This window comes from Humulus lupulus, chromosome 5, assembly GCF_963169125.1.
Source record: "Humulus lupulus chromosome 5, drHumLupu1.1, whole genome shotgun sequence".
Lineage (NCBI taxonomy): Eukaryota > Viridiplantae > Streptophyta > Magnoliopsida > Rosales > Cannabaceae > Humulus > Humulus lupulus.
The window spans coordinates 95,073,406-95,096,725 of record NC_084797.1 but is presented as its reverse complement, the minus strand read 5'-3'; the positions used below and the strand labels follow the sequence as shown (position 1 = coordinate 95,096,725).

At 36.6% G+C, this 23,320-nt stretch overlaps 1 protein-coding gene across 1 annotated transcript; it reads left to right on the top strand.

Annotated features, from left to right (window-relative positions):
- Positions 1–885: 885 nt before the first annotated feature.
- LOC133780502 (preprotein translocase subunit SCY2, chloroplastic-like) lies at positions 886–22,873 on the top strand (the record flags this gene model as incomplete). Its single annotated transcript, XM_062220206.1, has 11 exons — positions 886–909; positions 5,817–5,896; positions 6,153–6,242; positions 6,695–6,786; positions 6,898–6,981; positions 7,496–7,637; positions 7,852–7,968; positions 8,257–8,386; positions 8,672–8,712; positions 22,100–22,196; positions 22,832–22,873. Coding segments are annotated over 11 exons (939 nt in total), but the record flags the coding sequence as incomplete, so codon positions are not given.
- Positions 22,874–23,320: the final 447 nt, after the last annotated feature.

The window sequence follows — 23,320 nt, the reverse complement described above, 5'->3', positions numbered from 1 at the left end:
ATCGCCTACAGGGGGCGATATATCGCCTCCTTCAGCTTATTTTGAGAGTTTTTGAATTTGTTTTCCATTCAGCCATTCAACCTTTTGATAAGTCCAGCACCTTTTTGAACGAGTCTTCAGCCTCTGCTGAACGATTATTCAAATTATTTTCACCTAAAAAGCCATTATTTTTATTCAAGTTAAATTAAGATCCTTTCATTCCTAAACTCTATAAATAGGACCTAGTACCCAGCCATTATTCACCTTTTACTTTAAGTTCAGAGGCTGCAAGTTGCTAGGTGAGTGTGAGAGTGTAAACACTTGGGGTGGGGAAATCATAAGCTTGATCATCATAAGCTTATCAAACACTTGGGGAAGTAAGGTTTCATAGTATTTCAATTCGAGGTTTAGATTGGTCTACGAGTCTTCAAGGTATTTCTACACCTTAGTTCATTGGTATTATTTTATTATAAGTTCTCAAAGTCTTCTACTCAGCCTCTAACCTTAATCTTTATTTTGGTTAGGAAATCTAAGAACTTGCACATAAGATTTTGGTAAGTATTTTCTCAATGGTTTAGTCCTTCCATTCCTTTCATTTCTCTTCTTCACTATACTCACTCTTTTTCAAATGGTTCTTAGGAGTGTTCCAATGTCCCAACTCTGTCCTCTTATCCCGGTATTTTTGGTAAGGAAAATAGGATAGAAATTCATATGTTATATGTTTTATATGTTACCTTATGTTTCTTATGTTATGATAAGTGTTATGATATGTATGCTTGTAGGCTTGCGCATATGACCCATATGACTAACAAGACCCCAAATAGATTATGGGCATATGACCTGCTTAGCTAGTAGGACCCCACTAATCTCATGGGCATATGACTTGTTTAGTCTATGGGACCCCAAGTAATAATGGCCATTATAGTATGTGTATGATATAAGTGTTATGTTATGTTTTTTTATGTTTCTTATGAAATTTATGTAAATGAACTATGTGGTAGATTTTCCTTGCTGGGCATTAGGCTCATTCCTTTTTGTTTATATGTGCAGGAAAATAGCTATAGTGGCGGGTAATGGATGCTTGGGGAATGTGTATCGGTGATGAATGGATTCAAGGAGTCGAGAGTTCGATTTTCGAGGATGTAGTCTTGTTTTTATGTTTTTACATGTATTTTTCCGCACTTGCTATGTAACTCTTTATTTTAAATTATGTTTTGTTTTTGAAACAATGGGATCCCATATCCTACTTGATATTTTATGTAAGTAACTCTTATTTTTACAAGTTTCCTAATAAAGTTATGGTATTTTCACAATGTAAGTTTTATTATGGATTAGTATGTATAGTTTCGTTAATGGTTCAAAAGTCTAGAGTAGTTGGGTCATTACAGTTGTTGGACGCTATGAATCTGAACCGCAGTGCAGAGTGGAAATGATGCCCTTCTGGAGATATCGAAATGATCCTAGCTCCGGACCCATTCTCGTTAGATGAACCATCCACGAAGATTCTCCACAATGCTTGTACTGGTTCTCTCAAGGGCTCCTCCTAGAATCCAGTGCATTTAGCCATGAAATCAGCCAGGGCTTGGCTTTTGATCGTAGTTCAGGGTACATATAGTATTTCGAACTAGCTGAGCTCGACTGCCCATTTCAATAGACGTCCTAATGCCTTAGCTTTCTGCAGTACCTGCCTTACAGGTTGATCGGTCATGACGCAGATTGAATGGGATTGGAAATACGGCCTAAGTTTCCTGGAGGCCGTAATAAGGCAGAACGCCATTTTTCCATAAGAGGATATCAAGATTTAGCTCTGAAAAGTCTTTTGCTTATATAATACATTGGCTTTTGAACTCGGTCCTTTTCTTGGACCAGCACGGCGCTGGCCGCATTTTCCGTCATAGCTAAATAAAGAAAAATGGGCTCTTCGACCGTTGGCTTAGACAATACTAGCAGCTCGGCCAAGTGTGTCTTTAGATCGAGGAAAGTCTGCTCGCACTCCCTAGTCCATTCAAACTTTTTGTTTCCCCGGAGCAAGTTATAGAATGGCAAACATTTGTCAGTTGACTTAGAAATAAACTGATTAAGGGCTGCCACTCTTCCTGTTAGACTCTGGACATCTTTATGCGACTTGGGCGAAGGCATCTCTAGCAGCGATCTGATTTTGTTGGGGTTCGCCTCTATTTGGCACCATATGAAATATAACTAGGCACCAAATGAAAATAACAAAGATACGAAATTTCTCTCAGCCTCATCCCTAAACCTAATTTCTGGTTTCATCTCTCTGCCTCTCTTTCTTACACTCAGCTTCTACACAATCACGTTATTCTCCTCCACTCACTCTCGTCTACACAACCACGTTTCTACACTAATTTCTGGTTTCGTCTCGTCTATCTCTGCCTTACGCGAGTCGCTAGAGCACACGACGTCGATGCGAGCTTCCAGAGGACACAACGGCAGTGAGTTTTCTGGTTTTGTCTCGTCTATCTCTACCTCACATAATGATTCTCCCCTGCTGGAAGCAAGAACATCTCTGTGAGGTGATTTTTTTTTATACAGATTTCATATGATCAATATATAAATATAGGGTGAACTTCTAGGGTGATGGATAATCTGATTCCATTTTTTTATATTATATTCAACGCTAGAGAAATAACAAAACCTGTGTGCATACAACACATATACATATATATAGTAACATTTCTTTCTTTTAGATTACTGAGCAGGTAAACTTCTATGCCATGAGCCATAGATTTCTTTGTATTAAATATTTAACTATGAGCACATGAAAAAAAGTAATAATAATAAAATAACCCTTCAATGGATGGGTCAATTATTATTTTGAATACAGTTTCTAGTACCATACAATGAGAAACTGCTTGTTTATTCTTCTTATTCTTTAATTTTGAAAAGAAGAAGAAATAAAATTGTTTGGTTATAGTATCTTTGTGATGCAGAACAGAAAAAACAAAGAAAAGGGCTAAAAATACCATAGTCCACTTTTTAACATCTGTTGTTAAAATCTTAGAAGCTTGTGGCCAGCCAGCATTTGAATTTTGTCTTATGTAATAACATTTAAATGATGTTATTGGCGAACAGATAAGTATGGAATCTTGATAAGAAGCAAAAGGCCAACAATAAACAAAAACTAACTCTTTTCTCATCTTCTTTTTGTGCCATTTCTTTATTTTCTTCTTTTTCTTTATTTTCCACCCATTATCAGTCACCACTAGTTCACAAATTAAAGGTACACCTTCTACACATTATCACACATGTAGTGAGAAATTAGGCTAAGTATGGTCATTGTCGTGTGTGTGGTATCACTAGATGTTAGGAGTTGAAACTAAAAACACTTTTTTTTTTATTGATATGCATATGTATATGTATATATAAAAGTAGATTATGTTTTGCTGATATGCAGAAATGGAGATTCCATATTCAGGAGATGTCTGAGGGTCAATACTCAACCAAGCACTACTTGGTTCATGTTGTCAAAAGGTATGAGAAATTATATGAATTCAAATCTTTTTCTCTGTTAAACAAATCTCTAGGCTGCTTTCTAAGAATTTTTATGTATTATTAACTGGTTTTTGCAGGCATTGTTAAAGATCCAAGAGCTGAGCAAGAACCCTTCTTTTTTCTTCAACATCGTAAGTAAGAAAATGTATCTACTTTTAGTTTTCTTTGAATTCACATAGTTGCATGTTTCTTCCCCTCATTTTAATTTTCCCGATTTTCCTTGGTAAAACTTCATAGCATTTAATTTATGTTTTCTCGATTTACCATATATATATATATGTATTATGAATGAAAAGATTAATACAAACATAAAATATCATTAACAAAAATTACAGGAAGCCTTGCCAATCTCTACATAATAAATCAGTAGAGAAAGGCACATCTTTAAATTGAGATATTTTTCTCATGAAAGTTACACTTGCTTGTTTTAGAGCAGTTGCTTGGTGTGGTAAGCTGAATGCCATAGCTTGTGCATCAAAAACTTGTGCAAGAATTAATAATTCCAAGGTTAGCATAATGAGTTCCTTTTCTTGCATTTTCTCTCATTTTCTTGCATTTTCTTAGTCGATCAGTCTGAGGCCATATTCAAGGCGTGTATTACTGAGTTGATAAGACATGTACATTCATCTCTTGAGAAATTAGAAATCTCAAGTTTGGGTATTTTTTTTTCTATTTCTTTTTTTATTTCCTTAGGATACTACATAATTTAGTAGTCATGACTTGAGAGTTTATCATGATATAAGGCTCTTCATTTGACGTTTTCTTTGGTGATGTGGTCATATATATTTATGCTTTGATATATATTTTTGCTAGTAATTCTTTATGCTTTGATATAATTACTATTTCCACTTGCAACTTTCTGTTTTGATACTTCATTATAGGTCTGCAAAAATTATAGTATAGCATTCATTCATTGGCTTATGACATTAGATGCCATGGGATCTCAACTTGTCATCATATTATAATATGTATTACATGATGAAGATGATGATACAAAATTTCTCTGTTCAAACTGTCTGGTAATTGTTTTCCTTTGAGTTTTTTATTTTTTTGGTGCAATTACCATGCCATGAAGGTAGCTGGAATTGATATCTCATCCTGTTGTGCTCCCTTTATTTCATCCCATAAATAGACAGTAGGAAAGTTACACCAATTTTTACCAACAAAAGAAATGAAACAAAATCACAAATAGACTTCTGGTCATAGTATCTTTATGTCTTCATTGCTCCCTACTGTCTGAAAAACTAATGTCTTAATGGCAGCAAGTTGTTTGACAAGTTTGATTTTATTTGCACTGTATTCTCTTTTCTTATTTATAGCTTTGGTAAGTTATAGTTTATATGATAGTTATGGGATTGACTTTGCATTCACTTGTTATATTATTTATTTATTTTAGTTTTCATCTTGCAGTTGTTCCCAAGCTTTGTTCGAATCTTCATTTTGTTTTCTATTATGCTTATTTATATTTTGATATTTCTTTGCTAGTTAATTTTCTGGCATTTCAGGAACTTGTTACTGCATGGTTTATCATCTTGGCTTGCCTTGTCCATGGGGTTGATCATTTATTGGGTCTCTCATTTGGTTTCTGTTTAGTTTTTCCTCATTTGTGGCCATGGGGTTGCTCTGGTTTTTATTTACTATGCAATTTTTCTATAATAATATAATGGTCTGTTTGGTTGAATTCATGCATTCAACTTTTGATTGAGTATAAAAGCTGTCTTGAGATAGAGCAATAGATCATATACTATGTTATGCAGATATTCTATTTACTAGAATAGAAGCTTTGATCATGTTTTTTTATTTTTTTTATTTGTCATATGTCTAACAAGTTTTTTCCACTATTGATATATGTACAAGTGTGCAAATTTGTAGGTTGAGTATGAGCTATCTAATAAAGAAGCAGTTATGTCAAAGATAAAGTACAATCTATTAAAATCACTAAACTAACATACATACAATTTAAATTTACAATGCAACTAAAGCCAGCACAATAGGGATAGTCAGTAATATTTCTTATTGTATCATTAATACTTGGTTTGTTGTGACCAAAAGCTTTTCTAATTATCATCTTGATACTAAGTTAAAATTTACTAGGTTGCCAAGGACTTGTGTTCCTACCTAAACATCTTTAAAAGAATCCTCCTTGCTTCCCATTCTAGTTGGTATATTTTTGCTTTGATTTTCTAGTTGGGAATTGCGATCTCTTACTTTCATTATTTATGGAAATCCCATGCTTTTTGTATAGAGAAGCAATGCTAATATATATGTTTTTGCCTTGCTTTTTAACCTATTTATGCTTTAACACCACAAACTTTGATGCGCAGGTGCTTTGTCACATTGTTCCTTCATTGGTAAAGCTACGTAAAGAAGGCTTAGATGCTCAAGAGAAGATTAAGAGTTATATGTGTGTCTAGTTTTCATCTCAAGCAGTGAGAAAAAATTCTTGCTACACAATTTTATGATGAATTTTATTTGAGCATTAGGGAATCACTACTAACTAATACCACAACTAATACAAACATGAAATATTTCTCACTGTGGGATCCATTTGTATTAGTGGGAGGCATTACTGGTGCCTTTTAGCTTTTTCCATTTTATTTTGTAGTTGATGATTTGTTAAGATTGTCAGGTTAACAATTTTTATTTATTATCTATTTTAGATGGTGGATGTCTCTTGGATTTGCAATATTGGAGGCTCTGATAGTATCTTGTTATTCACTTCCATATTCAATCTATGTAGCTAGCCATAGGTAATGTTTTCTGAGCAATTTTTTCTTCAAATTATCTCTCTATGATTTCTAGCAAGAAGCCAATTAGCTATTTCAATTGCAAAATGTTTTCTTAAAACTACTGTTAAGATTCTCTCTTCTTGAGATGATTTGAGAAACAATCAACTTTAAACAATTTGTAACCATAACATGTTATTGGCATTGATATCTGTTCCCTTTTTCTGATGGAGATAGCATAGATTTGTTTATTTATTCGAAGTTGTACTGTTTCATTGTTATAAGAGTAGTTTATTGGTTAATTATTGGTATGTGTATATATGAGGTGGCTTCTCTTTGCCACTCATATCTACGTATTTTTTCACTAATACAAGTTTCGTTAAAAAGAAAAATGATGTGGCTTCTCTTTTTTTTTTGCTGGAGGATGTGACTTTTCTTTTATGGTGTTCTTTTTTACTTATTTCTTGATCCCGCAGAGTCAAACATTTGATCGTAACTTCAATTTTCTTGGTATGTGGTGCGATGAAAATAATGTGGATTTGTGATACCATCTCAGAATCTGGATTTGGTACTGGTCTTGACATGCTGGATGCATCGTATGTGCTTTAACACTGGTTTTATTACTATTTCAGTCAACTTCATATCCGTGTACTGTCTGATGCATACTAATTTATTTCAGGTCAAGGATCAAGTCTAATTATATGTGTTGGAATACTGACGGGCTACAAAGAAATGTTGCACAATATGTTGTCTCGGCAGTCAGGCATGTGACTTGATGGACTAAATGTTGCTAAGATTATTTACTATGCATTGTATGATGGAAATTAATGTAACATATTCATAAAACTTTCAAAATTAAACATACAAAAGTAGAAACCTCAAGACCCAATACACTTAGAACAATAATTTTAACAAGCAGATGCCTCCATTCTTTTTGGGATGGATTGTGATTCTAAGCTAATTGTGCCATTTTAGAATTCTTTAAGCCTTAAATTCTAGAAGTTAACAAAAAAGAAATATATAGTAAGATAATCATCTCAAAGTTGTAGACTTCTCATTAGTTAATTATTGATATCAACTTATGTGTGACTGCGACAAACATGTAATAAACCCATTATATTTCAAGATAGCGTAGTGAGCACGAACACCTGTGAAATAGTAAAATGTAGTTAGCTATTTGATACAATGTCATGCCTATGTGTTACTGTATTTGTGACATTTATAAAACTTGGGGACTAGTGAAATTGTTGAGTTAAGCATTTAAATATTTGTTGCAGGAAGTATTATGAGCTGGGGTCCATATGTACTAGGTTTGCTAGGTGTTTTTACCCTGGTTACTATGTGGGCAGTTATGGTAACTGAAGGCTGCAGGAAAGTAAAGCTGCAATACTATGGTTTTAAACATGCATCGACTGCTAGGTAATACTCATTCACTACTTAGATTTTTGTTCCTTCATATATTCAGCAAGTTATGCATGTGTCAACTGCGGTTATAATTCCTTTTTCCCAAATATATGCGGTATATTAGCAAGATAATTATATGCTGTTGCAGGTTGGTTGGTAATTAACTTATATGGGTTTAGAAGCTATTTGCACTACATATTGGAACTTACTGACTTTATTTAGCTTACAGAGATGACTCTCCAGTCACTGAAGTGGAGCCTTATATTCCTTTCAATATCAACCCAGCAGGAATGTATCCTGTTCTTACCACTAATTATCTGTTGGCCATCCCCATCATTCTTGCAAGGTTCTATTAACTTTTGACTGTGGTGTAAAACTTAAATTTAGTGTTTATGTGTGTTTTCCACTTTAAAACCAAATGAACCCTCACGTCTTTAAATAGTTCAGCCTCAATTTTAATAGGTTGTTTTCTTATCACTTATTTCTTTGTTAGTTACATTACCTTGTTTCCATCAAACTCATTTTCAGACCATGGAAATTTTTATAGATTCTATTTTCCCCTCTTTAATAAAATAAACTAAATTTCTTGGATGAATATTTACCATGGTAGCAGTCTAACAGTGTTCATTTGCAGTCTTCTTAGTTCGCCTTTTTGGGAGCACGCCAAGGAGATATTGAATCCTGAAACTTCTATTGGCGCTAAACCTTGGGTGTGCTACTCAATATATGCATTTTTCATCTTTCTATTCAATATATTTGACATTGTAAGTTTCATTTTATTGAATTTTTTTTAACGCTAGCATTGCATGTGCTACTATGCATGACATTTATTTTTCTTTCTCAAGAATGTCTTATCTTTTAAATTAAATAGTCTCCTTTTGGCTTATTGTCTCTTACTTTACTTGCATTTTTTTTTAAAAGCTGTTCCAGCTTACCTTCATTTATGATTTTTCTGTTAAAACCTTAGTCTCAACTACTGTTTGCAGTCATCTTTCCTTTGTATTTTTCCAAGTTCCATCTTTTTTGAATGATTGTTAATTTTTGTCCAGGAAAACTTGCCTAAGGAAATTTCTTATTACTTGAACAAGATGTGTAACGTCCTGGATAGCCAAGACCGCTACACTGTGTGTTTGTAAGGTGTAGGACTTGCTAATCAAGTCATTTAATTAAAACGTGTCACTAATCATGAGTGTGATATGGTTAAAAATAAGTTTTGGCCTCAAAAGATACATTTTATAACATTAAACAGTTTCACATGTGGGATCCCAAAAAGAAAATAGTGTTTAAAAGTTGGTTTACAAAATCTCAAAAGTTAAAGACAATCATTAGCCATACCAAGGCAAAGTAAGCATTTTCGGTCCTCTCGTCCCTGCCTTCCCTCTCAACCATGGAGGCTGAGTAGCCGATCATGTACATTCAGCTGGCAGAGCTCTCCAAATCAGGGCTGATCGAGCTTGCCCTTGCCTTTACCTGCACCACGCAGCACCCGTGAGCCAAGGCCCAGCAAGAAAACACAATACACATCATATACAGTATTAGCGAACAAGTAACCTTATAAGCATGTTCAAAAACTCAATATTCATATCAACTCTATAGCATGTAATCACAATCCAAGATACATGTAAACACCATTAATAATCAGATTACTCAATAGTCACAATAATCATCTTTAATAGCCAAAATACACAATAATCAAGGCCGATGACTTAGGCCGCACCCCATGTTTAACACATTGACTCCGGCCCGCTTAAACCGAGCTAAGTGCATAATAAGCTGTCCTCGGCTACCAGTGGCCGAGCCGCGCCCTATGCGCTAGTTTAACCTTGGCATGCTTAGGCCATTGATTTACTATTTACATGGCATAATACCATTCTTTCAAATATACATGTTAGGGAGTCCTTAGTCCGGTTTCAAATATACAACCGGGTGTAGTTTTCTTACCTTTAACTTCTTCGTTTATTAATTACAAGCAACGTCCCTCGAGCATGATCCTTTCCCGAGCCCTAGCTTTAGCACCTAATCACAACCAAGGTATTGGGTTCCATTAACATCCAAATATAGGTTTTCGGGTACAAAACTAACTTCTAGGAAATCAAATCCCACCAAGCACGGTGGTTAAATTGATCCCGAGCACACTAGGCTCGATTCCCGTGCTTAAAAACCCTAAACGTTCAAGTATGCATCTAAGGGCTGCGGCCCTAGAAGCCTAGCCACGGACCTGCCCTAAAACAGAACCTAAGGCCTCCCTAGAAGAAGACACGCGCTGCGGCCCTTGCTTTGGGCGCCGCGACACTCACCCCTGGCCGAGCCCTTCTGGCTCATCTTCATCCTAGGGCCGCATCGCCCTAGAACAGAGTCGCGGCCCTTCCCTTCGAGCCCAGACATTCCACCATTCCCAATCCTTTAACCTTACCTAAAATCATCCCAAAGCTCCCTATTTCAATAACAATCATTCCCACACTTTTAAGATGACTTTAGCAACATAATTCAACAGAAAAACCCAGCCTAACACACATTAAAATCTCTTTTCAATTTCTGAAACTCAAGAACTTCAAACACTAAAACCAGCCATTCAAAACTCAAATTTAAGCTTCTAAATCATGAATTATAGCTTACCTCTTAAGCTGAACCCCTTCTCTAAGCAGAATCCAAGTAAATTCCCAGCTAATTCCGAAGCCTCCGGCTTAAATTCAACCTTAAACATCAAAATTGCAACTATCTCAACACCCAGCTAGAACTCAGAATTTTCAAACCAAAAAGGAAAGGAATCATTGCTTACCTTAGTACTAATTAAATTTCTTGGATAATCCTTGAGTTAAACCTCAAAATCCTCTCTTCAATTCACTAAATTCCAGCTGAAATTCCAGCTCAAATCCTCCAAATTTCTCTGTGTTTAGCTTGCGTTTTTCCTTGAGAGAGAAGAGAGAGAATAGGCTGAGAAAGAAAAGTCGGTTTAATTTTGTTCTACTGTTTTCTATTATTTTATAAGTCTATCCTTCATCACTTAGGTAAAACCCGAGGCTCGGGGTGCCGGAAACGTCCCCGAGGGCAAAACGGTAAAATTCCCCAATATTCCCTCCTAGACTTCCTAACCTCAAATATATCTCCATATATTTATTTTCATAACCCGATAGTCTAAATAACTACCCGATACCTAAAATACCCCTCACTTATCAAAAGTCAACTGTTAAACCCCGTTGTGACTTTTCCCGCTATCTAGCCCTAGGATCACCTCAAGTCGTGCTCGCCGAACCTACCCACATAATAATGTGGTTCTCACAAATATCTTATATATATCACATTAACATCAATATAATCATACAAGCATTATTAATCATATAATTATGCATTCAAATCAATAAACTCACTCAAATCACATTTAACTCAACTACGCCCTCCCGGCACACTAATCAAGGCCCTTAAGCCATATTAGTGAATTTGGGTCGTTACAACTATCCTCTCCTACTGAGAATTTCATCCTCGAAATTTACCTGAATAGCTCGAGATACTGATCCCGCATAATTGTCTCTAACTCCCAGGTCTCTTCCTCGACCTTACAATTTCTCCACAACACTTTCATGAATAGAATTGTCTTATTCTGTAAGACTTTGTCCTTCCGATCCAAAACCTGAACTGGTCGCTCTTCATAAGACAAGTCTGTCTGTAACTGTAAGTCCTCATACTTCAGTACATGTGTTGTATCAGAAACATATTTCTGCAACATGGAGACATGGAATACATCATGAACTCCTGACAGTGACGGTGGCAAGGCCAACCTGTAAGCCACCTGTCCAATTCTCTCTAAGATCTTGAAAGGTCCAACAAACTGAGGGCTTAACTTGCCCTTTACTCCAAATCTTCTCACCCCTCGCAATGGTGAAACTTGCAGAAACACGTGCTCCCCAACTTGGAACTCCACGTCCCTACACTTAGGATCAGCGTAGCTTTTCTGTCTACTCTGCGAAGCAAGCATTCTAGCTTGAATCTTCTCAATAGCCTCATTGGTCTTCTGAACCATGTCTGGCCCCAAGTATTTCCTCTCACCCATCTCATCCCAATGAATGGGTGATCTACACTTCCTCCCATATAGCATTTCATAAGGAGCCATTCCAATTGTAGATTGATAACTGTTATTATACGAGAACTCAATCAATGGTAAATACTTGCTCCAAGATCCCTTGAAATCAATCACACACGCCCTAAGCATGTATTCTAACACCTGAATCGTCCTCTCAGACTGTCCATTAGTCTAAGGATGAAAAGCTGTGCTAAACTTCAGCTGGGTCCCCATGGCTCTCTATAGAGCTCCCCGAAACTTGGAGGTAAAGATAAGGTCTCGATCAGATACAATAGACTTTGGAACCCCATGAAGATGAACTATCTCCCTCACATACAACTCTGCATACTGTTCCACTGAGTACATCGACTTCACTGGCTGAAAATGAGCCGACTTGGTGTATCTGTCCACTATCACCCACACCGAGTCGCAAAGTCCCACTGTCCTAGGTAATCCTCCCACAAAATCCATCATGATGTCCTCCCACTTCCACTCTGGGATACCCGAAGGTTGAAGCAATCCCGCTGGTCGCTGATGCTCAGCCTTTACTTGCTGACATGTCAAACATCTAGCCACATACTCTACCACATCCTTCTTCATCTCGGGCCACCAATATAATGTTTGTAGATCCTAATACATCTTTGTGGTACCCGGATGAAGCGAGTATGACATAATGTGAGACTCATCTAGTATCTCTCGTCTGATCCCCTCATTTGCCGGAATACAAATCCGTCCCTGATATCGAAGCAAACCTGTAAAAGAAACAGAATAATCCTTAGCAGTCCCCGCTAAGACATGCTGTCTAACCTCCTGCAACTACACGTCCACCAACTGACCCTCCTTGACCCGCTCTAACAGGGTCAACTGCAACGTAATATTAGCTAACTGGCCTACCACCAGTTCTATCTTTGCCCTGGCCATCTCATCAGCTAATTCCCTCAAGATCGGGGTGGAACTATACAACTGTCTTGGGCCCCTCCGGCTCAACGCATCTGCCACCACATTGGCCTTCCTAGGGTGGTAAAGGATATCACAATCATAATCCTTAACCAGCTCCAACCAACGTCTCTGCCTCATGTTCAGATCCTTCTGAGTAAAGAAATACTTCAAACTCTTATGGTCAATGTATATCTCCAACTTCTCCCCATATAAATAATGACGCCACACCTTCAGTGCGAATACCACTGCTGCTAGTTCCAAATCATGAGTCGGATACCGCTGCTCATACTCCTTCAGCTGCCGCGATGCATAAGCTATAACTTTCTCATTCTGCATCAACACATAGCCTATACCCATCCTCGATGCATCAAAATAGACTACAAACTTTCCTTCCTCCGAAGGAAGACTCAGCACAGGTGCAGAAATAAGCTGTCGCTTCAACTCTTGAAAGCTGTTCTCACACTTCTCTGATCAAACAAACTTCTAATTCTTCCTCGTCAACTCTGTCATTGGTGAAGAAATCTTTAAGAACCCCTCTACGAATCATTTGTAATAACCTGCCAACCCAAGGAAACTCTGCACCTCTGAGGCATTCCTTGGCCTCGGCCAATCTCTTACTGCTTCTACCTTGGATGGATCCACCTTAATCCCTTCCGCTCCAACTATATGCCCAAGAAAAGTCACCTCCGGTAACCAAAACACACATTTCTTAAACATGGCATACAACTGATGCTCCCTTAACCTCTGCAAAACCTGTCGGAGATGAAACTCATGCTCTGCCTCTAAACTGAAGTACACTAGAATGTCTTTGATGAAGACAATGACGAACTGATCCAAGAAGTCCTTGAACACCCTGTTCATCAAATCCATAAAAGTTGCCGGGGCATTGGTCAGACCAAAAGACATGACCAAGAACACGTAATGCCCATACCGTGTCCGAAAGGCCGTCTTCAGTATATCCTCATCTTTGATCCTCAGCTGGTGATAACCAGATCGAAGATCAATTTTTGAGAACACCGTCTTTCCCTGCAGCTGATCGAACAAGTCATCAATCCTTGGTAGAGGTTACTTATTCTTGATAGTAAACTTGTTTAATTCTCTATAATCTATACACATCCTCAAGGTCCCGTCCTTCTTCTTAACAAACAACACTGGAGCGTCCCATGGAGAATAACTAGGCCTGATCAATCCCAAATCCAGAAGTTCTTGCAACTGTATCTTCAATTCCTTCAACTCTGCTAGAGCCATCCTATATGGTGCCCGTGATACTGGTTCTGTCCCCGGTGCTAACTCAATCTCAAACTGAATCTCCCTGCGCGGCGGCAACCCTGGTAGAACCTCAGGAAATACGTCTAAGAACTCACACACCAATCTGGCCTCTCTCGGCCTTGCTGGCATTGTTGGAAAAACTCATTGCAGGATCTTTATTTATTTTCATGCAATTTACATATTATCAAACAAGCATGCAAATTCCTAGAACATGCTCCTATGAAATTGATACAAATATAGAGTAAAGTAAAAACTTAAATTACGCAGCGGAACTGGAACAACTCCATCCTTCAATCTCTCTAACCCTTGATTCCTTCCTATGGCAGAGTATTATCAAGAGATTGAACAAGATCAGCAACACAGTCTTCCTCACCAAGCCTTTGATCAACCTAGAACTAGTGTGGGCTGGTTCTCAACACATGAAATAGAGATCTCGAAAAGAAAAAGAGAATGTGGCTAAGAAAGGATTAGAGTGTCTAGGTTTTCACTTACCCAAATCAACTGAGACTCACTTGCTTCTAAAAACCCTAGATATCATATTCCTTATATAGGCAACTTAAATTTAAATTTAAATTAATTAAAAATAATAAACAAAAATAAAAGCCTTGGGCTGCCATAAATGGACTTGGGCCCAATCTCTTTGTTTTGAATTTAAATCCCAACTGGGCCTAAATTCAAAACCTTTTATTTATTTATTTTTTAATTAATTAATTAAATCCTTATTCAAATTAGCTAATTATAATTTGAAACTTGATTTAATATTATTTATTTATATTGATACCAATTTATCAATATTAATAAATTTACCCAAAGATTCTCTTTTATTCTCTAAATCTCATATTTCAATAAATTTTCCAAAATTGACCTAGTCAACTTTAAAAATCCTAATTGATAATTAAATCAATTAATTGAGACATTCTAGATGATTTACTCAAAGGTGATGCGGGGACCATGGATCCATGAAATCAAGCTCCAACAAGTTACCGTGAATTTATTTACGAATAATTTCACTACCTTATTAATTCCTCGTGACTCCACTATAGACTCGGAATTGAAGTCTTGAATTCATAGAACGTATTTTCAAAACCATAAATACGTTATCCATTGTTATAACCATTACAATCAGTCAATCCTCTATCGATGACTTACTAACGAGCTGGGTGCAAATTACCATTTTACCCCTCATCAGTATTTTATCCTTAACTCCCACTAAGTTCCTTATAAATGATATTTCCGTGAAATTAATCACAAAAATGAGATCTCAATCATTTAACCTTTTGAACAAAGCAATTAAGGAAATCATCTTTTCACTTCTCATACAGAAGTTATAGATTTCGTATCTATGAATAATACTCCCACTCAATTACACTAATAAATCTGATGTCAGTACGGGCTAGACCGTAGGGTAAGCTGGTAACGAACAAGTCAAAAGATTTAAATATTATAATTAGCAGAATATTATCACTCAGAATTAAGATCGACTTAATATATGGTCAACGTTGTGACATTGATTAGATTTGATAACAACGATGCTTATTTATCAATCAATAATCAATATCGGTCCTAGTCCGATGTAACTACATACATCCGATCTTATCTACTTGGTCGATGCCTTGGACAAGACATCACACCCTGAATGTGTAAGTAGATCATATCGTAGATTGCCTAATCAGTGAAAATCCAATGCACTGATCTAATCTTAGGACTCGTTCTTTTGAACATATAATTACAACTATAATCCACTGTGACCTAGTCACTATAATTGTAACTATTCATATGTTCGGGATTTTATAAATGTTTGTATTATTTCAATAATCATGTAATAAAACAAGCAAGCAACACAGTTGTCAAACTAAATGATTTCTACTACTTTTATTGATAATATGAAATCGTTCTACATGTCTGACATGGTTTTATAAGGGCATAAAACCCAACAGGCATAACCCTGGTAATATCCACCACACTAGCCAGAAAACCTATACATCCACCCTGTAACAAGTCTCTGGCCCTCAATGCCGAAATCATGGGTACGCGGGGTCCAGACACCGCACCCACAAAGACAAACGGATCCTCGCCCTCAGGCTCAAAAGTCACCATCTTCTTCCTGCAGTCAATAGTAGCCCCATATATGACCAACCAATCCATCCTTAAGATCATATCAAAATCCTCCATATCTAACTCAATCAGATCTACCGAAAGCTCCTTACTATCAACCATCACTGGCAGTGCCCTAATCCATCTCCTAGAAACTACCAGTTCCCCTATAGGCAATAAAGTCCCAAACCCTGCAGTCCGATACTCACTAGGTCTACACAGTCTATCAATCACCTTACTAGAAACAAAGGAATGTGTAGCCCCAGAATCAATCAATACAGTAAAAGGAGAGCCAGCGCTAGAAAGTTGACCTGTCACCACCGAGGGACTAGCCTCGGCCTCGGCCTGCGCCAAAGTGAATACCCGAGTTGGAGTCAAGCTATCCACTTTCCCTGCTTCAGCTTTTCTCACTATTGGGCAGTCCTTTCTGATATGCCCCACCGTTCTGCACACAAAACAAGCTTTGGCTCGACATTCACCCAAGTGACGTCTTCTACACCTCAGGCACTCCGGATAGGTCCTCCATGAATCACCGCCTCCCTGATGGCCACCCTGAGTACCCTGACCTCTCCTATCAAGACCAAGAGCGATCGGAACATCAGGGGTCTTCCTCAGCGGTAAGAGCCTTCTCAACGGCCTGGGCATAAGTTGTTCCTCCAGGTACCGTTGTAATCTTGACATCTCAGGCTATCATAGCATTCAGTTCGCTAATGAATCTGTCCTGCTTAGCTGCATCAGTAAGAACAAGGTCTGGTATGAACTTCGCAAGTCTATCGAATTTCAGGGCATATTCTGTAACGGTCATATTGCCCTGCACCAAACTCACAAACTCATTAACTTTCGCTGCCCTGACAACAACATTGTAGTATTTCTGACTAAACAAGTCTCCGAAACCTTCCCAACTCAAAGTAGTAACATCCCTGGTCTGCGATGCCACTTCCCACCAAATGCGGGCATCGTTTCTCAACATATAAGTGGCACATGCCACTCTATCATGCCCCTCTACTCTCATAAAATCCAGAATTGTAGTAATCTTAGTTAGCCATTCCTCGACTTTCAATGGATTCGATCCACCCTCAAAGGTTGGGGGTTGCTGCTTCCTGAACCGTTCATACAATGGCTCCCATCTATTTCCAACCTCTCCTGACTGCACAACTGGTACCACTACAGGTGGTACAATAGGAGCAGCACTCCCTGATAGAGCCTGCTGTTGTAGAATACAGATATGATCATCTTGGCTCTGCAACCGAGCCATCATATCGGCCATAAGTTGCTGCCAGTTCTCAGAGACTGGCAGAGGAATCTGGCCCTGGTCATCACCCCTGGTCCCGGACCTAGTGCCAGCTAGTCACGTAGATTTTCTTGGACGCATAGCTATCCAAGTCAATCTGCAATCAACTACTCGGCAGTCAGACCGTGATGACAGGGTAAAAGCTTCTCCAAAATCCACCAATAGAACATAACCACACACAAGCAGTCAACATATATGCATTTATCCACATGCACCGGCTGCTAATAAGCATGCCCCAATCTTACCACACAATAATATCAATAGCTATGTAACAAGCATCCATCCATACACAATATGCATTTAATCATCCAAATATTCATATACATGCACGGCTATGCTAATAAACATGCCTCAATATTCTCACACAACAGTCAAGGGCCAGGCCCTATCAGTATCTCATGCTCCTTATTAATCCAACAGATAACAACAATCATAGTTCATTCCAGGCATATAAGCATATAAGCACATATACACATTACCAAACCCTGAATCGAGCTTGTCTCTAGCAGCGAATGTACATGCCCAGCCGATCTTCAGGAACCCTTAAACCTAGGACGCTCTGATACCAAGTTATAACATCCTGGATAGCCAAGACCGCTACTCTGTGTGTTTGTAAGGTGTAGGACTTGCTAATCAAGTCAATTAATTAAAACGTGTCACTAATCATGAGTATGATAGGGTTAAAAATAAGTTTTGGTCTCAAAAGATACATTTTATAACATTAAATAGTTTCACATGTGGGATCCCAAAAAGAAAATAGTGTTTAAAAGTTGGTTTACAAAATCTCAAAAGTTAAAGACAATCATCAGCCATACTAAAGCAAAGTAAGCATTTTTGGTCCTTTCGTCCCTGCCTTCCCTCTCAACCGTGGCGGCTGAGTAGCTGGTCATGTACATTCAGCTCGCAGAGCTCTCCAAATTAGGGCTGATTGAGCTTTCCCTTGCCTTTACCTACACCACGCAGCACCCGTGAGCCAAGGCCTAACAAGAAAACACAATACACATCATATACAGTATTAGCAAACAAGTAATCTTATAAGCATGTTCAATCACTCAATATTCATATCAACTCTATATCATGTAATCACAATCCAAGATACAAGTAAACACCATTAATAATCATATTACTCAATAGTCACAATAATCATCTTTAATAGCCAAAATACACAATAATCAGGGTCGACGACTTAGGCCGCACCCTCTGTTTAACCCACTGACTCTGGCCCGCTTAAACCGAGCTCAGTGCATAATAAGCTATCCTCGACTACCAGTGGCCGAGCTGCGCCCTAGTTTAATCTTGGCACGCTTAGGCCATTGGTTTACTATTTACATGGCATAATACTATTATTTCAAATATACATGTTAGGGATCCCTTAGTCCTGTTTCAAATATACAACCTGTTGTAGTTTTCTTACCTTTAACTTCTTCGTTTATTAATTACAAGCGACGTCCCTCGAGCACGATCCTTTCCCGTGTTAGGAGTGTGTCCTAAAAGCATGTAAAGACATTTTTTTTTCTGTGAATAAATAAATACAATGGTTTATGATTATTTTTTTATTTAGATTGTTAAATTATTGTTTGAATAATTTTGAAAATATCAGCAAAATTCCATATTCATTATTGAGGATGTGATCTTGTATTAGTACGAGAGAATTAAGATCACATGAATGAATAAAAATAGTCAACAACAAGAAATTAAAGTTATGGAATTCTTTAATTGGAGTTGTAAGTACTGTTTACTGAGTATCATAATGATACAAATAATCTAGATTCAAATTATTGATGTGGAAAGACATCTCGGTAAAGGTGCTTTATATAATATGATTATATATGACATGGACCAATATGAATTAGAGTCTTTATCCAAAAACCATTTAACAATAAAGACTTGTAATTCATATCATAACTGATGATCATTTATAGATCAGCCTAAATCCTGAGTGTTCATGAACTCCTGTTCATGTTTATTAAATCTTTTGATTCATTCGTTAAGGTCTCTTCAAAGAATGAGGCTAATGACTTTTATTTTGGAGATTTAATATCATGGATGGCTGGGAACATGTATCAACAATACATAATCTAATCTTTCCTAACAGATCGTAAATTAGTTGCCTTAAGGGTTAATTCTGGAACTGAATGATTTTGAGCTCAAATCTATAATTAGATTATAGATTAATTATTCACTAGTGAATTAATGGTACTTAAGGAATAAGAAGTAAATTAGAAAGGTTAAATGGTAATTCTTCCATTCTAATTTATGAACTAATTAATTAGAGGGTTGAACTATTGTAAAATGGTTATATCAATGGACGACTTAAGAAAAAGATTTCTGTAAAAGTATATCTATAACATAAAGAGTGCAATTCTGAATTTATAGTGGAGTAATATCATAATTAATAAATCAACTATTATAATTAAAGAGTTTAATTATTTAGTTTCAATTTATTGGAGCTTAATGTTATAGGTCCATGGTCCCCGAAATGGCTCAAACAATCATTGTCAAAGGCAAATACAAAAAAATGGGCAAAAAGGACTTATGTGATAAGTAAAATATTTTTGTATGTATCAAACATAATTATTGTTTAATTATGTGTAATTAATTAATTATTTGATTTAAAAAAAATATAATTAATTTTGAATTAATTTATTTTTGGGATTTTTGGTATTTAAATAATAATAAAAATTGGGAAAAATCACATGCCATCACATGCATGTGGTACACGTGTGGCACAGTGCACAGGCACTGTGCTACACACATAAGAGAGTTTACTCAGTCTCTTGATTCCACAATTTTAGTTATTTAAATATTAAATAAATAATGAGATATTTTAATATGATTAAAATATTATTATTTAAACAAAAATCTGATAACTGATCATTTATTTTGAATTTGTTTAAAATAAAAAATATTTTAATATATAGGATATATTAAAGATAGGATATCAGTTTTTCACAGAACGTAACTTTTCAGGGATAGAAAAATATCTAGGAATCTCTCTCAGAGAAAGAGAACAGTGACAAAAACTAAAGTCATTGTTCTTCACAAAACCTAGGTCCAAACTTTATCAGATCTCATGTGTTGAGAACATCTGATAAATAGTTATTGCCTATTATTTGTATAGCGAGCCCACACTCGTTCTTTGTGTGCCTGAGAACATTTTGGAAGATCTTGGTGTGAGATTTCAAGGAATTTAGCCATACGAAAAGATTACAGCAAGGAAGGACCTGAGGTAATTTTTCTGTTCATGTCCTTGATTCAATATATATATGCATGTGAAGAAGTAGATCTAGAAATCTTATGGGATTAATCTAACAATTTGATTGTTGTTCCGCTGGGCATAATCTCTGATTTGATCAATAAAAACCAACATCCCGAGCCCTAGCTTTAGCACCTAATCACAACCAAGGTATTGGGTTCCATTAATATCAAAATATAGGTTTTCGGGTACAAAACTAACTTCCAGGAAATCAAATCCCACCAAGCACGGTGGTGAAATTGATCCCGAGCACACTAGGCTTGATTCCCGTGCTTAAAAGCCCTAAACGTTCAAGTATGCATCTAAGGGCTGTGGCCCTTAAAGCCTAGTCGCGGCCCTGCCCTAAAACAGAACCTAAGGCCTCCCTGGAAGAAGACACGCGCTGCGGCCCTTGCTTTGGTCGCCACGGCGCTCACCCCTGGCCGAGCCCTCCTGGCTTATCTTCATCCTAAGGCCGCATCGCTCTAGAAAAGAGTCGCGACCCTTGCCTTCAAGCCCAGAAATTCCACCATTTCCAACCCTTTAACCTTACCCAAAATCATCCCAAAGCTCCCTATTTCAATAACAATCATTCCCACACTTTTAAGATGACTTTAGCAACATAATTCATCAGAAAAACCCAGCCTAACACACATTAAAATCTCTTTTCAATTTCTGAAACTCAAGAACTTCAAACACTAAAACCAGCCAGTCAAAACTCAAATTTAAGCTTCCAAATCATGAATTATAGCTTACCTCTTCAGCTGAACCCCTTCTCTAAGCAGAATCCAAGTAAATTCCCAGCTAATTCCCAAGCTTCCGGCTTAAATTCAACCTTAAACATCAAAATTGCAACTATCTCAACACCTAGCTAGAACTCAGAATTTTCTAACCAAAAAGGAAAGGAATCACTACTTACCTTATTACTGATTAAATTTCTTGGATAATCCTTGAGTTAAACCTCAAAATCCTCTCTTCAATTCACTAAATTCCAGCTGAAATTCCAGCTCAAATCCTCCAAATTTCTCTGTGTTTAGCTTGTGTTTTTCCTTGAGAGAGAAGAGAGAGAATAGGCTGAGAAAGAAAAGTCGGTTTAATTTTGTTCTACTGTTTTCTATTTTTTTATAAGTCTATCCTTTACCACTTAGGTCAAACCCAAGGCTCGGGGTGCCGAAAACGTCCCCGGGGCAAAACGGTAAAATTCCCCAATATTCCCGCCTAGTCTTCCTAACCTCAAATTTATCTCCATATATTTATTTTCATAACCCGATAGTCTAAATAACTAACCGATACCTAAAATACCCCTGACTTATCCAAAGTCAACTGTTAAATCCCGTTGTGACTTTTCCCGCTGTCTAGCCCTAGGATCGCCTCAAGTCGTGCTTTGCGAACCTACCCACATAATAATGTGGTTCTCACAAATACCTTATATATATCACATTAACATCAATATAATCATACAAGCATTATTAATCATATAATTATGCATTCAAATCAATAAACTCACTCAAATCACATTTAACTCAACTATGCCCTCCCGGCACACTAATCAAGGCCCTTAAGCCATATTAGTGAATTTGGGTCGTTACAAGATGGGTGCCCATACCAAATGTAAAACCTAGGAAGGCTACCATTGAGTACCTCACAAAGATTCAGGCATCAACACGATTCTGGGGTAGGCTTTTTTTACTTGAATTTGGATAGTTTTAGATGCAAAAGACTATAAATGATATGCTTGACTGGAATGATTAAGTGGATGAGCAATTGAAGGGTATCTGTGTTCCACTTGAGAGCAATTGAAGTGAATAAGCTCTGATCATTTTTTTTTGGAGCTCATACACATGGTACTAAGATCAACATTACATATATATTTGATATTAGAAAGGCAAAAATAATTATTTGTCTTTGATTAATTAGTTAGTTTCTGTTTTTTAATTGGAGCATTTCTTTATTATATAATTATTTTTTTTTGTCCATTTTTCTTTTACTTGAATGGGTGTGTTCATTATTGTTTCGTCCTCTATTTTTTAGTATTTATTTTATAAATTGCTAGTACTTTCCGTGGCCAATTTGATATATAAGTTGTAGGAATTAAATCAAAATTAGTTTAGTGCCTTGAGGGTCCCTACGATTGTCACTTTCCTTATATTGTTTTTTCTTTTCCTAAAAGACTTTCTTATATTCCTAATCAAGATTTTTTAATTACTATTACATATTTTGTTCATAGATCAACATTTAAAGGCTATGAAAAGGTTAGAATAAACTGGTAAAATTAGTATAATTGCAGTTACATATTTTGCGAGCTCTACATATTTCTCTTCTTTTCTTTTCTCTGTACTTCCAACTATGTTGTTTTTCATTATTAGAATGAAAGGGTTTCTTTTGAGTGTGGTGTTTAATCAATTACTTGGTTATTGATTCAGCCGTAACAATTATTTTATTTATGTGCTTGAATGTTGTAGAAACCTCTTACTTGATTATGGATTTTGTGTTTATTTTTATATTTTTCTTTCCTTTTTTGTGATGCAAACCAAGTGTGTGTGAAAATGACTCAATGGACTAAGATTGTGAAATTTAGTGAATGATTCTTCTATAAGCTAATGTGGTTGTTGCTTATTGTTCTCTAGGCCTTTTTTTTTTTATTTCAGTTTTAAATTTGGAAGTATATATTATGAAAATATATATTTTAAATATTTTAACTATGTCAGTGAAGCTTAAAGAGATTGTTTGGGCTTTATCTTATTTTATGCAGATAAGTATAGTATTTTTAGGGGAATAAATGATGTGTTTAAGACTTATTTTATGTAGATAAG